General features: G+C 40.0%; 1 protein-coding gene across 1 annotated transcript in view; it reads right to left on the bottom strand.

The window, feature by feature from the left end:
* Nucleotides 1–16,716, bottom strand: part of CDK6 (cyclin dependent kinase 6) — a 136,782-nt gene that overhangs the window by 37,091 nt on the left and 82,975 nt on the right. Inside the window, exon 5 of the mRNA XM_005418576.3 lies at nucleotides 6,047–6,156. Coding sequence (XP_005418633.1) covers nucleotides 6,047–6,156 — 110 coding nt within the window. The remainder of the gene's footprint in view (nucleotides 1–6,046; nucleotides 6,157–16,716) is intronic.

The following is a 16,716-nucleotide window of genomic DNA, read 5'->3' as shown; positions in this document are numbered from 1 at the left end:
GACGCCACTACACAACACCCTCTCCTGCCTTGCCAGTTTGCACTCTTTTACAGAGATTGCTTCAAGTCCTGTACTGTGCACATTAACAGAGAATAGCTTTGCCACTATTTGTGCAACCCTGTCACACTGAATTGTTTCTGAAGAGGTTACAATCCCCTTTGAAGTCAGGGTTAATTTCAACAATGATTTCAGTGAAGCCAAGACTTTATGATCCCACTAAAAAGTTAGTCTTTTCAACTCAATGGCAGAAATTCAAACTTCCCCATCCAGCTTCAGGTTTTGGAGACAGCTTAAAAAAAGGTGTTCTTGTTACACTTGGCTACTTCTTTCTGCAACCACTTGATCATCTTCATCCCACAAAGTATTAACTGAAACTTCAAATGCAGAGTTGACTCTGCTGCTCTTCCTTTGCTCACAAGTCAGGGAGAGGTAGAAGGGAGGGGCACATTCTGAGTGGGTCCTCCTTCTCAGGATCACAGGAACACTGGCGTTGGAGGAGACCTTGAAGGTCATCCAGTCCAACCACCAATCCAGCAGCACCATGATCACTCCCGAACCATAGCCCCAAGTGCCACATCCATCTCTTGAACACTTTCAGAGACAGTGACTCCACTATGTCCCTGGACAACTTATTCCAATGTCTGACCACTCCTGGACTGAATTTTTTTTTTCTAATAACTAATTTGAACCTTCCCTGGCTCAGCCTACTGCCATTTCCTCTTGTTCTGTCACTTGAGACATGGCAGATGAGACTCGCCCCCACCTCACTACAATCTCCTTTCAGGCAGCTGTAGAGAGCAGTGAGGTCCTGCCCCATCTCCTTTTCTCCACAACAACCCCAGTTCCCTCAGCTGCTTCTCAGGGGACATGTTTTCTAGACTCTTCACCAGCTCCATTTCCCTTTTCTGGACACCCTCCAGCACCTCAATGTCCTTTTTGAAGTGAGGGACCCAGAATAGAACACAGCATTCAAAGTATGATCTTACCAACGCTGACTACAGAGGGACAATCACTTCCCCAGTCCTGCTGACCACACTCCTTCTATGGTCTCCTTTCACAAACCCATTCTACCACCTGGTTCTGTAGTTGACCCAGGAAAGTACATGCAATGGATCTGATGACTGCACTTCAAACTGTACTAATAATTTATAGCTTGTTTGGAAAGGGGAATAAAGATTTACTATATTTTAGTGCTTTAGATTATCTACAATTACTCAATACCCTAAGACACTGTAGCTGAGAATGAGTATGTGTACTGCTAGTTTTTTAAAACCTGATGTTCTGTGATTCTAGGCATTCTGGACGTCCCAAACCCAGTGTTACCATCACCAGAATTTTGATATCATCACATCTGCATACATTATCTACAACAACAAAGTCCCAAGCTCACGCTTTTTCTACACACAATGATGTAATTTCTCTAATTGGACAAATTTATACCATTGAAAGATGACTTATATGCCAATAGCATGCCTCCCTGTGTCTGCTATTTGTGTCCAGCAGGAAACTTGGCCCATCATAGGTGTTTCAGTACAGTCACACATCTCTTATCTGCTATTACAATTTTCAAGCACAGTTGGTAATGCAATAACTGTCTCACATATATTAGGAGTTGACAGAGTAGGCTGAAAAATGAGACAACTGCTAAAAACATGATTTAATATTTAAAAATGAGTAAATAATAACCTCATACTATTCATGCCAATCTTGTGGCTTACGAATTTCTGGGACTGATGATTTTACCAAAAGCAGGCTGATTAAAACACCATGGAGCCAGTGCATGAACAGTCTCAGTAATAAACCCATGTGAACAGAATTAATTCCCTCCTGGATAGATAAATCTTGTTGCACTAAGATAATACTGTCTTACTTTTGATTTGGGAAGGTGGAAAAGGGTTTTGGGAGAGGACTGTCTTTCCAGTTTCGGGTTTGAATTGGTGCCTGTAAACATGCAGTCACATGGCCACCCTCAAGTATGACTTCTTCAGCTTGACTAGGCTGTAAATATAACAGAGGCTACAAAAACTAATAGTCTCTTCTGATGATTTTTAGCTTTGTATTTACTCCAAAGGGAGACAAACCCAGTTGATTGTTTAAATTATAGTCAAACGTGCCCAGCTGGAATTGTTACATAGATAGTCTGACTCCTGAGTCCCACATGCACACCTACCAACCTCCTAGTCAGTGCAGCACTGAAATCATACAGGAGTGTGGTTTTGAAAACTGGGCAGGTATAGATAAAGTAAGATGAAGCACCAAAATATTTTGACATATTTTCTCGAGACTGACTACTCAGAAGGGAATCCATGATTGGTGATCTGAGTTTTCTTTTACAGAACATTGCACCCAGATCTGAACCTGGGATTCCAGTCTTTTCCCCCTTTCACCCTCATTCACCTGGATTAAGTATTACCTAACTGCAGCAAGAAGACATTCTCTTCTTCCCTAAAACACTGGTCATAGCTTCCTGCTTAGGAGCCGCCCACACTCTTTGAGCCAGCTGGAAGAGTTTTATGTATCCAGACAGCAGTACATGCTACTCCCATTTCTGCCTTTCTCTTTAATGAGGTGCTCACTGAGTAGAAGGTACAAAGCCCTTTCCTATTGGCCTGGAAAATGTTCTGCCTCAAAGTGTAGTATTTTTATAAGTAATTCAAATCTCTATCTAAACATTAAAAAAAAAAAAGTCAAATGATGTCCCCATGCCCTCAGGCCCCTGTCAATCCTGGCAGCTGTATCTCTGAAGGACTCTCTGATATGGCAGCAAGCCATACCATAGCTTACAATTTCCTCTACTGGTTTTTATGATCCATGCACCAGAGTTTTTAAATCACAAAGAAAACAGGCACTATGACAAATACATTTACTCTTCCGTTACACAATGACACTCCATCCAAATGTCCTGAAGTTGCTGCAAACTGCTTAACTAAACAGGAAATTTAAAAACTGGAGCTATCATACAAGGAATTTTTGAATTAATGCTTTATTTTGGGGGTGCTGTCATCAGCAGTGCACATGGACAGAAAAGACAAACACAGCAGAAGAATTTCTGTGTACATAACACATGCACCTGAGTACTGAGCAGTTTACTGCTGATCTGTACATAGAATAGGATCCTTGGGAATCTAACTGAGGGGGTTTAGGATAAAAACTCTATGCATTCATCTCTGCAGAAGCCTATAAATCTGTACCAAAATGAAAATGTGCAGTTTAGCTATGACTTTATACAAACCTCAGACTGCAGGAGGAAAAGAGCTGAAAAGTGTCATTTGTTTAGCTGAATCAGCCAAGATGAGAGAAATGTTCAAATTTACTCTAGGTGTGACTAGACAGAGATATATTTATTTATTTTTTTTGTGTCCAAGTCCTTTACACACTTCTGTGTATTTCTGATCTACTTCTTAAATAAATACTTGGCTTGCATTTGTCTTAAATTGTTTGGATTAAGGGTGATTTAAACTGAGGCGCCATCCACTTAAAACACATAGTAACCTGTAACATACAGACTGGACCATTCATACAGAGCTCACTTTTCTCCTGCACTTATCCAGGCTTAAAACACCCTCACTGTGTTTGTGACAGCCTACAACATTCCATTCAAGCAAACTCAGATTGTCCAATGTCTCCTTGACATAAACAGGATTCTGGTATGTTTTGTGATGCTGTATAGTGTTTTATTATTAAACCCATTCCAGGGAAGTCCCTGAAATACAAAAATGCCCACGGAAGTCTCTGGCAGTATGTTTCTTAAAAATGACAGACCCTTAGGAGCTTTAAAAGAGAAAGCAAAAGAGAATAGGAAAAGAAGGCAAAAGTACCCAGTAGGACAGCAAAATGAAAAGGTTGTTTTAATATCAAACCCATATCTATCACACAAAGCTTTAGCTGCATTCTCATACACTTATCCTACCAACACTAGTGGAAATACATATTGGTGATTACCCAAGGGCACTACCATTTCCCAGTAAAATTGCTATTGCATTTATTCAATCTTTTGGATATACTCCACGGAGTTTGCAAAATTTTGCATTTTATTGCTACCAAGGTCACAGTAACATGGGCTTTCTTTTGCAATCCATCAGAAGAATCCGAAAGACAACACAGATCATGCAGAGAGTATTGCAATGTTAACTCACAGAGCCACCATCAGGGCTGCTTGCTGTGGCTTTACAGCAAAGACCCTTGAGAAAAGTCTTCCAAATCATGCTTGTACACTGAAGCATGTAGAAGTCATATTGTTTGCAATGAAAGAATATAGTACATACAGATTTGGCAGTTTCCTGACCTCTACACTCCCAAATATAAGACTGAGAATGTCAGACTGACCCTATCTGGCAAGAAAAATAGAAGTCCTGGTTTTAGTGAACTCTGGTTCAAATCAGATTCATTTCTAAAAGAAAAAATACTAGTTATGTAGCATTAATGTAATATTTGCATTTAAGTAGGAAATTTAATTCACTGTGTGAATATGGAGACTCAGAAAAGCTCATACACCATTATAAGAAAAAATAAAAAGCTCATACACCATTACAAGAAAAACTAAAATTAAATTGGTGGAGTTTGTATATGGTAGTATTTCTTATCCGTCAAAATGCTTCAAATTAAATGAAAGGAAAAATAAAGTTTTGAGCATGTAATAAAGTTCTGCATTCATTTTTTGGCCTGTATCACTCTTATTGCAAATGGCAAAATGAAGCTTTTGACTCTCCTTTTTGAATCAGAAAAACTAGCAGCAGCTTAATACTATTGTGAATATATAGAATATGTCGAATATGTGAATATGTCAGATATGTCAAAATAAATATTGTGAAAAGGTGAATATGTGAATAGTATTGTGAATATGGGCCAAGACTGAATCTTTAAAAGTTTGCAATTGAGAGTTTAAGTGATATTCCTAAAACACTCATTCTTTTTTTCTCTCAATTTTCTGACTTCATTTCTGAGTCAGAGACAGGGAGGGTGGAGGATAACTCTACCCAGGCCATTTGACCAGGCAAGAAGCCCAAGAAAAATAATTTTTCCATATAACATTAATAAGCAGTAAAATCCCAAAGTTATTTTGCAAGACTTCAGTTAGCATTTGAATTTATTGTATAAATTACATAGTTGTTTCTCAAGGCCCTTATAGCACTGAATCCCCTTCTAAATTTAACTGATTTGGGGTTTTAGGTTTGACCCACTATATATTTTTATTTCAAATTTTTGTTCTGTACATCCTTTGGCTTCACCATGGGTGTTAAAAATGCTATACAGTTTCTACATGGAGATCACCTAGGTGATGACAACATGCACTTTTTGCCTTTAGCTCAACCAAAATGCAAGTGATTGGGTTAGTACTAAGACAGAATTACCCTGTTAAAACTCTTGCAGGTTTGTTCCTCTCCACACCCTATATGGTACAACCTGCACATCAGTGTCTTTCCACAGGCAAAGACCAGAACTTGAATTCACAGATCACCTGCATCCAGCTATAATATTTTTGTAGTGAGATAGTTCTGATATCATACAATCAGCTAAAAAAAAGCCATTTATCTTGAAGGATGGGGTTGACTACACTTGTCATCTCTGTTACCCTACCATCAGACTACATAAGTTATTCATAAAAAAATCCCACCTTTAGAAAACAACTTTACAACAAGAGCAGACTACAAGCAAACACCTGATGCTTCAATGCACAAGCTGCAGAGGAAGAAGACCCTGCTGACCACAGTGCCCTGCCTTCCTCAGGGTAAATCCCTTCCAGAACCCAGCTTTACTCAAATTGATCAACAGCCTCTCTCAGCCAGCTTTATCTGCATTAGGATTCAGATTCAACCAGAAGACCATGATGCTCATGCAAGTTTTACCAAGAGCTGAGACTCCCATCAAAAGAGACTTCAAGATAGCAACAAGTATGAATCAGCAATGGACATTTATATTTTGCACTGCAAATAAAACATCCTATCAGGCCTTTCCAATCTAAACATGATTTGGTGTATTGTAACAGGCATTACTGCACATTTTTTTCAAATGAAAAGCATAAAGAAAATAAAACTGTATTTCTTACTTTCGACGGAACATTTCTGCAAATATGCAGCCAACACTCCAAAGATCAACTGCTGTTGCATAACTGGACTGAAGCAAGACTTCAGGAGCTCTATACCACAAAGTAACAACCTGCAAAACAAAAAGGAACAGAAAAGAGAGTGCTTAGCTGCAGAATTACAACCTCCTAAGTGCTCTATGTACAGCTTCACTTAGTACAATCTATATTGTAAAAACTCAAAATATTAGGGAAAAGTGGTTTAGCCAGAACACAAAAAAGGGTCCTGTATGGAAAATCCCAGTATCCACAGCTGCAGTGATGATGACTCAGGATATGAGAACATTTCTTGTCAAGAACATTGCAATTCAGGGTACAACAAAGCTATAGTTTCAGAGTACAGCATTGGCATGACAATCACAGTACCATAACACACTATCAGCAACTCTTTGAAGCTTTTGCAGCTTACAGACCCCAAACACTTTCCAATGGAGATTTGGACTCTCCATAGGGCTAATGTTAGTCAATTGAACAAGGTGTTTTTTCTTAACTTTTGTGGATGTAGATGTAGTCACCAGAGGCAAAGCAGAAATAAACAAATCAGGGAATACTGTGGGTTTACCCATAGGGCAAATCAGAATCTGTAGCAGGTCTGTTCTCAGCCCTTTATGTACTATTTTCTATAAGAGAAATTGGTTAAACTCAAGTGCATGGGCCAATTAAGGTAAACATGTTTGACCTGCTTCAAAAGTTATCTCAGAAGAAACTGAACTTTTTTTTTTTTATCAGTTGGATACCAATTAAGTCAAACTCTTCTCAAAGCTGTCCCTTACCAAAGGCATCAGTTCTGTCTACTGTGGTTTTCTTAGACACAAAGGAATGCTAAACTGTCAGTTTTTAACTAAGCAACACAGCACAAGGATTCCTGGCAGATTCCTGACCTTTACAGTTGTGTGACTGTCTCTGTCCATGTGCTGCTGGTCAGACCAGCAGTAACTTCTGGTTGTTCTTCTACAGTAACACTGTATGTTCAAGTGACACACTCCTTCCCACGGACATATGCCATGTGAAGTGCCTGCTTTTAGGCTGCTCTTGTCCTGGTGGTTATGTCACAACATGTAGGGTCTCAGTGGAAATTTTACTGTCACTGCTCCATCACTGTACTTTCGTAAGTCTTGCTCACTGGACCCACAACAGAGATGGAACAGTTTATATTTATCCTTTTGTATCCCACAAGTAGACCAAATACAGATGAGGCTGACTGTCTCTTCAGGATATTTGCGGAAGAATGCAAGGAGCTTCTGCAGAGTCCTGTGTGAGCTACTATCTTGCTAGAATATAATCTCAGAGCCAAAGGAGTATTCCTCCTGAATACAGTTAAAATCCAGCCATAACAACATATGACCATCATCTAAGTGCCAATATTTTCTTACTCTATGCTATGATTTAAACCTCTGACTATTAATATGGGGGCTGGCAGGGCCTCTGCAATTACTAGTGTTTTCTTCAACAAACATGAAAATGGGAGATGTAACATTCAGGAGGAGCATGAACCAAACCAAACCTCTGGAAAAAAATAGGATAAAAACAAAGAAAAATATAAGAATGAAAATAAATTTTAAAATTATGTTAACTAGGATAGTGAGTTCTGAATTTCAAGACCAACACAAAGAAATGTGTAAGAATAGTGGTTTTTTTTTAATGATAATAATGTAATTGTCTTCTAAAGAAAAATAACAATGGAAGTAATCAGCCAAATTTGCTGGTCAAAGCCAGATGAAACAAAAGCAAATACAACATTTATTACAATCGTTAAATGCCCTGACAGCCTTTGGAACCACTGAATGGCTATTGAAGGGAGGTTCATGGATATTTGCAAGAGTGGTCATATTTGCTAACTGTTCTTTTAAACACTTTGATGTTTCTTTATAAAATTTGTTGATGAAACAGTTCAATAACACAGTACAAAGTACTATGCTGGCAAGCTACATTTCCAGATACCAATCCACAGAAACAGATTCCTGTGTGGAAGCTGGGCTTTGCTTAGCTCCATTTGTCTTGTTCCTGATTTGCTACCATACCAGTGATGCTTTTATGAAACACTTCTCTCTACAAAAACCAGAGACGTTTCTTCAGAGATTTGTCTTCTTCCAAGGAAAGAAGACAAATATATCTGTAGGTCAGGGATTCTCTCTGGAGATGTCCTGTCTGAATCAGATATAATTCCTCCTAAAACATGTTATTTTTCCTAATGCAGATATATCTCTCAAACTGAACTATGCTTTTATTCTCGCAGTACATTTGTGGAAAAGCTTACTGAGGTGATATTGCTTTGAGAAATTAGATATAACAATTTCAACCCATTACTGTTTGTGAATGGCTGGGTGTAGTGTCAGGAGGAAGAGCTGTGTGGTCTCTGATCTGTGGGAATACCATCAAACTTCATGATTCCTCGTTTAAGGTCCACATGGTTCTTCTCACAGAGATAAGATGACTTATAATAAGGATGATTTATTCTCCTCAATCCCACAAGCCCTGCAGCATTAAGGCTCTGCACTCTCACAGGGAAAGAACCAAGGGATGCATGGTTGTGGACCACATGCCCAAACTGCAGTCCCTTCCAGATGGGTGTGGACAGGACAGCTGCTCCCTTCCTGAGGGATGCACCACAGCTCGTGCCCGTGCCCAGGGGAAGAGCGCTGTTTTCAGAGGGCTGCGGAAGTGTGCAGCACCGCGGCTGCTTCTCCCGTGTGACCCCTTACTGCCAAGTTCCCCAAGCATTTGCACCCTGCTATGCTCCATCCATGCATACACAGGGCACTGGGAGATTTTACTTGAGTAATTTGGAAAGTTAAACCTGTAAAATGTAAGATTTTCAAAAGACTAATAGTTGAATTTCAGCTAATGCCTGACTGCATTATAGTCAGAGGAGAAGGAATCTACGTTGAGCCATTTTGATATGCTCTGTCATTAATGTGTCACTATAAAAGTGATCAAATAACCTTTATGGTTTATAACATCAAATTTTTGTTTCAAAATGTGAATCTGAAAGAGATCAAAATGTACTAAATGTCAGTTCACACACAAGTAATGCCACAAAAGGATGACTCCTTTTGTGGTCAGGGGCTTCTCCTGAAAAGCACAGGATGATGAGTATGATGCAGTGGTTTTGACAGGTTCACATTACCATAGAAACCAAGAAAATATTTGTGGACATTCCATTAACATTTGCAGAGAAGTAGAAATGAAAATTATTCTGAACACAGGATATGGTGAGGCTGAACAAGCAGGTCATCACTTCCTCTTTAGCATAGTTCTCAGTGAAAAAATGCTTTGCTTAGGTAAGTCACACTACCAGGGAAACAAGGCCTCCCTGAGCGACAGGGCACTTAACAGAGCTGCTTGATTAAGTCCCATTTTTAGGATGAAAAAAGCATCAGTACCTGCATCAGTACATCTCACTTAAATTCTGTCTCTCCTGAAAATCTGGCACATATGAAATGCAGCACATGATGACTGCTGTGTAGGAAAAGGATTAATGATCACGTGCTGATGGAGATCCTAAATTGTGCAAGACTCCAAAATACTTTGGAGGTTGTAGACTTTAGTGACCATGTTGCGTTTTAGTCCCTTTCTCCTAAGGAACTTCACTGCCTTCTCCTTGCTTCTGCTCACCCTGGCTAGTCTCTTCAGCTCCTCTCTTAGACTAGCCAGGTTTCTACCACGTCCCATGACCCCCTGGCTTCTTTCTGCTGCCTTCCTGTCACACACACCAGTGGTCCTCTGACAGCATCACCAAACATACCTAATTCCCTGCTGCTCCTGTGCAAACACCCAGGTGAACACAGTCTGCTGCCCTGCTACATCCCACGGGCTCTGCTTTCCCTCACATTCCTCACCAGCTCCTCTGCACCTCCAAGTTCCCCCAAATTTCACACCCTGTCCTCTCTTCTGCCAACTGTCTCTAAATGTTCCTGGGCACAATTATCTCCTTTTCCCCCTTTAGCTTCTTAGCCCACTCTGCCTGTCCTGAAGATATCCTGTAACATTTGTATTTAATAGATCCAGCTACATATGAAAAGACTGAGAGTATTCACACACTGGACAAAGTAGGTACCTAAATAAGTTCCTTTTCCAGTGCACATTCTATGTTTCTACTATCCAGATAAGATTGGATGGTATCAGGTAAGAAGCAGCTGCAGATCACTACTTCCAACTATTTTAAAGTTAACAGATTTAGGCAGCACTCCATGATGAAAATAAATGACATGTATTTGAGAGGCAGTAGAGAGGAAAAGAACATCTGCAAAAGTCTACTGAGGCTGTGTCTGACTCTCTGAAGAAGGAAATGTGCTCAGTGAGAAGCAAGGGCAGAGCAGCATTTAGAGTCAGATGAAGAAAGAGAACTTCATTTTGAAATAAAGCTTTCTGCCTTTCAGCCACCGGACAGATGTGGCTATCAGGCACCACCTAGCTCAAGAAGTTTCAATCCTTTATCTCATGTTACTTGTTTCTGATGAAAAATCAAATTAGTGGGAAGTGTCTACTCATTGGCAACAGAAGAGAAGATCTAGGCATTGTGTCAGTCTCATATAGTTTCCATTTACTTTACAGAACAGATTTTCATTTTTGCATAACTGCTTAATTTAAATGGATCTGCACAATATACAGCCCTTTCCAAATATAGTTGCTGTCTGAATTGCATTCAGTTATAAAAAGACAAAGACAAACAGTGGTTTAGGGATGGAGTTGAGTAACACAGACACAAAAGACTACATTTCAGTTTGCCACAGACTTTAAGTACAGACCAATGCCCAGTTGCACAGCTACACGAACAAAGCAGGGATCAGACTGTAACACAGCAGCTATGTCTGTGCTAGGAAATTAAATGGGACAGGAAATGTTCCTTTGGCACTGAGACCAAAAAGTACAGAGTGGCCTATGTCCATATTATTAAATTCTCAGCTTCCCAAAAAAGGTGACCGCATGCAAACTGCTTATTGGGAATGGTCTTCGGTCCATGCTTAGCTGCCAGCGCCTAGGAACTGTCTGGGGAAGGGCTGGTTGGAGTAACTCATGCCAGGAACCATTCTAATAATTTAACAGTATAGACAATTGAGCCCCAGTACCCACGAATGTTTTCTGGCACTGTTTAATCCACCAGCCAGTGAGTCACACTGTGACCCCGGGTCTTCCTTTCACTCCAGAAAGAAGGCATTTTGCTATGCTTCCCTCATCTCCTCTGATTCAGAGGTGGCTCCACAAGAGTGATGGGGTGGGGGAGGCATGGCCTACTCCTCATCTCACCCAGCAACTGGTCTTACTTTATTCTAAATGCGTTGCACAGGTCAGATGAACACACACTGCATTTGATTGCCATCCATGGGGAGAATCTGACTGGCCCATATGTAGACATCCTCCTTTTAGATATCCAAAGTTGAATGAGACTAATTCTATACTAATTAGTTCTGAAGGGGCTTGGAAGAAGCCTGTAAAACCTTTTAAAACACTAACTTTCACAGAAATCATGCCACAAAAGAAATTAGCAGGATGCTTAAATTCACATCAAGTATCTCTGAATCCAAGTAAAATTCTTTCTGTGAATATTCTGCTTTTGTGATTGTGGTTTCTTCTCTGCTCTTTCGGTACTGATTTTGTTAATTATATTGGCCATTAGATGCTGGTTCATTTTGTTACTTAAAGTATTTAAATCTCATGAAAGATTACTTGCAAATTTATTTTTTAATGTTCTCTACAATAGCTCTTAAACTCAGTTTAAGAACTTAAACTCAGTTTAAGAACTTAGTTTTTTTGTTCAGTTCTCACTAACAAGGCTTTCACATGATCTCCAGGACATCTTTTTGACTGTTTTTCATTTATTTTTGTCCTTTCTTTTTGAGCAAAATGAGGGAACATACCTACAGAATATATGGTACAGTATGCAGAATCAAGTTCTTCAGCGTAGCTTCATGGTCTTCCAATTTCACAAAAAATCTTTTACTGTTCACAAGGATTGAAAGTAGAATCTTAGCAAAATCACTATGAACTTGTTACTTCATGGCTTATTCTTTAGGTCTGAGACTGTAAAACAACTTGAAGAATTTTCTTGAAGCTTTGTAAAAAATGTCTTCTCATCTTTATGACTAAGCTTGACACATTTGCCACAGACTAGCTGGAGAGGACAGAATTACAGACAAGCATATTGATTGAAGCCTGGCTTGAATCCCTACTGCAGAGAGAGGCTGTCTCTGCCTAATCCACCTCCCTCTCACTTGGTAGAAACTCAGTTGAAAAGACTCCACAGAGACTGAAAAGAAGAAATGTAATTTCTGAACTGAATATGCTAAAATGGCTTTCTGGTCTAACAGTGTACAGTTGCTTAAAATGAAGTCAATGTAATATTAAAAACTGCTTAGGAAAAGAAAGTATTTGTTTTCCAAACTGTCTTCAGTTTGGAGTGTGGACCAACAGCGAGGACTGAGCAGGGCAGAAGTGGCAATCCAGAGGGCTGATGACACTAGGTTGTGGCATGATGGCATTTCTGCAGGATCATGGGCCCTACACTTGTCCTGTGTGCTGCTCTGAGTCCTCCTGACAGCCCAAGGTGGCCCCACTTTCCAATCCTCTGGTGTAACAGATCCACCACCGCCCCCTCACCATGCCCTGTTCTGCTCCAGCAATGATGACATTCCCCACCTCCTCTTCCATGCCCTCTAGGAACACTCCAAAGACCTCTGGAAGTGCATCACACCTACCCCACATAGGGAAATGATTTCATGTGTGTTTTTGTGTGCCTGAGTCCCAGGAAATAAGGGAGGAGGTAGTCTGGGGTGTGCTGGAGGCAGGAGCAAGGCAAAAAGGGGTGAGGAAGGGAGGAGAGACAATGCCTCATTCCACCCTGCAGCACCATGCACAACAATTCCAGCAGAGACAGAGAACACATTCAAAACCCACCTGTCCCACAGGTGCAATGAGGACAAGATAGGGGATTTTAGCATGTGCTGAATTTTAGCCTTTGTACAATGATTTATTTTTCGTCTCTGGCTTGGAACAGGGGTGTGTCTCCTTTCCTTGCTGGCAACTGTCTAACTGTTTTCCTATCACTATCCTTAGAGCATTCACTGAGCATTCTGCATTTATAAAGCACATCTAGGACTCTCTTTAACCTATCTCTGAAGACCTATTATTATTGCTAACTGTGATAGAGAAGGTAGTAATTGCTACATTATATGATGTACTTTAGTTTCCAGGGATAGTATCTGCCCCAACAATTACATTTGTTTAATCTCTCATTTGAGTAGTGGTTCTTCCATGGTTATTTAACTGTTTTCAGTTCCATCACACAGATAGGTATGACTGGAGAGAATGTTTCTTTCTTAGAGAAAGATGACCATAGTTTGTCTGTTTATGGAAACATTAAAATAGATTCCCTTTTAAAGTAAGTGTGTATCAAACTACTCTAGTGGCATTTAAAAAGCACTTCACTTCTCGACAAAAGATTTAGAATACAAAACATGAAATCCTTTCTAGTGCTCTGGGTCTCATGAAGTGCACATGGTAATACCAATTTTATCTCTTTATTCACATTTATCTCCATTTTGGGCACAAGCTTGATTAATTGCTTTATGAAAATCAGAATGAATGCTGTTGTCATTCCATGAGTTAGATCATCGAGCAAAAGATTATTTATTCACAGAAGACACAAATCCTGATCACATGTACCACCCACTATCAAATTGCTGTTTTAGAACGGGATCTCCTGGTTTTGATGCTAAAACATTTGTGATTTGAAGGAAATATGGTTTAGCATCTACTGTAAGATAACATGACAAATAAAGAAGCCATTCATTTCTTAGATGTTCTATACACACAAAGCTAACCAGAATTTTTCCTTTTTAATTTCTAGGAAGAACCACATCACCCAGTGTGACAGTGCTGCTGAAGAGCATTTCTAGGTACATCCGTTGTCAGGAGGCATGAACGTGTGTGCGTGTGTGTCTGCACATCATGTGCCTAGCTGAAGATACTTTACCTACATTCAGTGGTTTTACCTTAAAAGTCTCTGTGCACTAAACATCTGTGTGGAACAGCTACTAGAAAGGAAACCTGGCTCTTAACATGAGGTAATATTTCAACCACTAGTGATTCAGACCTTACCTCAAAATTCATACAAGGAAATATATTTCTACTAAGCAGAGTATTTCACAGAATTCTCTACAGAGATGATGTAGAGAACATTTCTGAAAGACTACCTGAGACTTCAGGTGAAAAGTGTTTTATCTTTACACAAAAAGAAAGGAGCAAAATAGTATCAGCAACACTCTACTTCATCCAGATCCCATGCAAGTCAGACTTGCCAGACCTTGTTGTGTATTGAAATCAAAACCATGATTCTCTAGGCTCTGAGCTGCAGTGCAGCCTTCTATGGAATATGGGACAACTCAGTTCTTTACAGAAATGGTCAGCTTTGCATGCAATGAGACTTGTGCTCATATTGCAATGTATTTACAGAGAGACATACTTAACATTGAGAGTGACAGACTTTAAACAGAAGTAGCCATTCTTCAATCATGATTCAAAACTCCGAATCAAATCTCCCGACTGAAACAACAAATTCTAATAATCTATCTCAGAACTAAAAAGACCCACAAAGGCAGACAGAAAAAAACATCACTGTCTTCTTATGCAGATCAAGTCAAACACCTACTGTAAGGAAGAAGACATTTCCTTTCACAATTCCAAACGAAACTAAAGCTAAAAAACCCTTAGAAAATCTAAAAGGTGCTAAAAGGTGTCAGCCTGAGACTGTGCCTTGGAATACAGACCTTGTTCTGGGTCTGGCTGCAGCAATTTGGCACATTTCCACTTGCTCAGTCACCTGATGGCATTAGCTAGCTCAGGAAACAGTCCTAACTTCTAGAAGTACATCTTGGTCTTTGTTACAGTTGCTTTGCTCTCCTGTACATCTTTAAGCCACAAAATCAACTCATCTAGCATCCTGCATATTCCCATTGGATGCCATCCACCTCTTTTACAGTCTCTCACATCACTGATACCCTGTCTCTGGGAGCAGGAGAACACAAAGCTCTAACTTGTGCCAAGGACCAAACCGCAGTTATCTCTATGCCAAGATCCCCCAAACTGCTCTTGTGACTGCCTGGCCTTTTCTTGAGTTCATCAGTCCAGAGAATCTGAGCCTTACCACCTACAGCTGGACTTGATAATGATGACCAGCTTTTCACTGCTGCCAGAAAACCAGAGCCTGGTCGACAGAAAAAAGTGTTCCCACTTCCTGGGGTGCTGTGTTGCACTCCAGTCCTGAACAGAAAAAGCCTAAACCACGAAGGCCACCACAGCCCTCTCTCCCACAGACCTTTGGCCCACTTCTGTCAAGCCATCTTGAACAAAAGGAGGAGATGCAAAGAGAAACCACAAAGAATGGATTAAACTGGGCCAGTTCTCCAGGTGAGAGGCTTTACTGTGGGCAGCTTGGGAGTCTAGACAGCAGAAACTTGGTGCAAACAAATTCTACAAGATAATATTTTCATTCAGTTGAGAATGAAACCTAGAAACTGTTGTTGTGTCTGAAGGCTAAGTACCAATTTCACTGAGAGCCTGGTATAGCAGACAAAAGGCTGGTGGAGCAACATTGTCAGAGATGGTCATGTGAAGCAATAGCTTAAGAGTAAAAACTCCCAGGGTTCAGGAGTTTTTAATAACCCAGGGTTGCAAACTAGTCAGCTTCTCTGCAGTAGAAGCTTCACTTGGGATGTACCTGCCCTCACTACGTGTAGAGTTCAACTGGCTCATCATCATGACAACCATCACAGAGCTGGGCCTTCCCACCTATGGCATAAAGCAACTCTGAACACTGCAAATCTGTTCCACATTTGAAGCTGAATGCAGCAGATTTTACTATGGCCTTACATAAATGTATGGCTTTAAACTGAAGTAAGCAAAATTGTAAGTGATACCACAGAGATGAACCTCCTATGAAATACCTTCCAAGAATTCCTTGAAATTACATTTGGGATACAAAACCCTCATGAAACATCCTTCTTTCTTAAAAAAAAAAAAAAAGTGAAAAGAGATTTGTAAATACACATAAAGAAAATAAGAAAAATTTGAGCATCAAAATACAGATGCAATATAAGCATAGGTGCATGCATTCATATATATTTACATATATGTTTACATATATGTTCACATACCACAGATCTTCAGAAATTAGTTGTGTCTTGAAATAAGCATCACCAGGACAAAGACACATGTAATTTCCAGACAAAAGCAATGACTGGAAAGAAAGGTCAAAAACAGTAAGCAGGGTCTTCAGGCTGTCTGAATCTCACATTTAAGTAGCTTTGTGAGCTTAAGACCAATAAAATGCCGGGCACAAGCCACTGAAGTTCTGAAGCTCTTTGTAGGCATCTTTAGTTATCAAATTATTTTTCTTACTCTGAAAGCATCTACAGGTCTTACATGCAGATGGTCACACACATCAGAAAGACCTGTGCTCAGAAACAAGCAGCTATGTTTGAGCTAAAGCACTACTGTAAGTGATGCACTTTTGGTAGACAGATATCCTGGGTAAATGCATGTTTTCAACAGAAGTCCATATGGAGCCCTACCTGGTGAAGCCTGTAACCAAGAGTGGAGGTAGAAGCAATATATCTACATGAACATCTTGTGCAAAT

The sequence above is a fragment of the Geospiza fortis genome, unplaced genomic scaffold (assembly GCF_000277835.1).
Source record: "Geospiza fortis unplaced genomic scaffold, GeoFor_1.0 scaffold138, whole genome shotgun sequence".
NCBI lineage: Eukaryota > Metazoa > Chordata > Aves > Passeriformes > Thraupidae > Geospiza > Geospiza fortis.
This window is presented reverse-complemented; position numbering and strand designations above follow the sequence as displayed.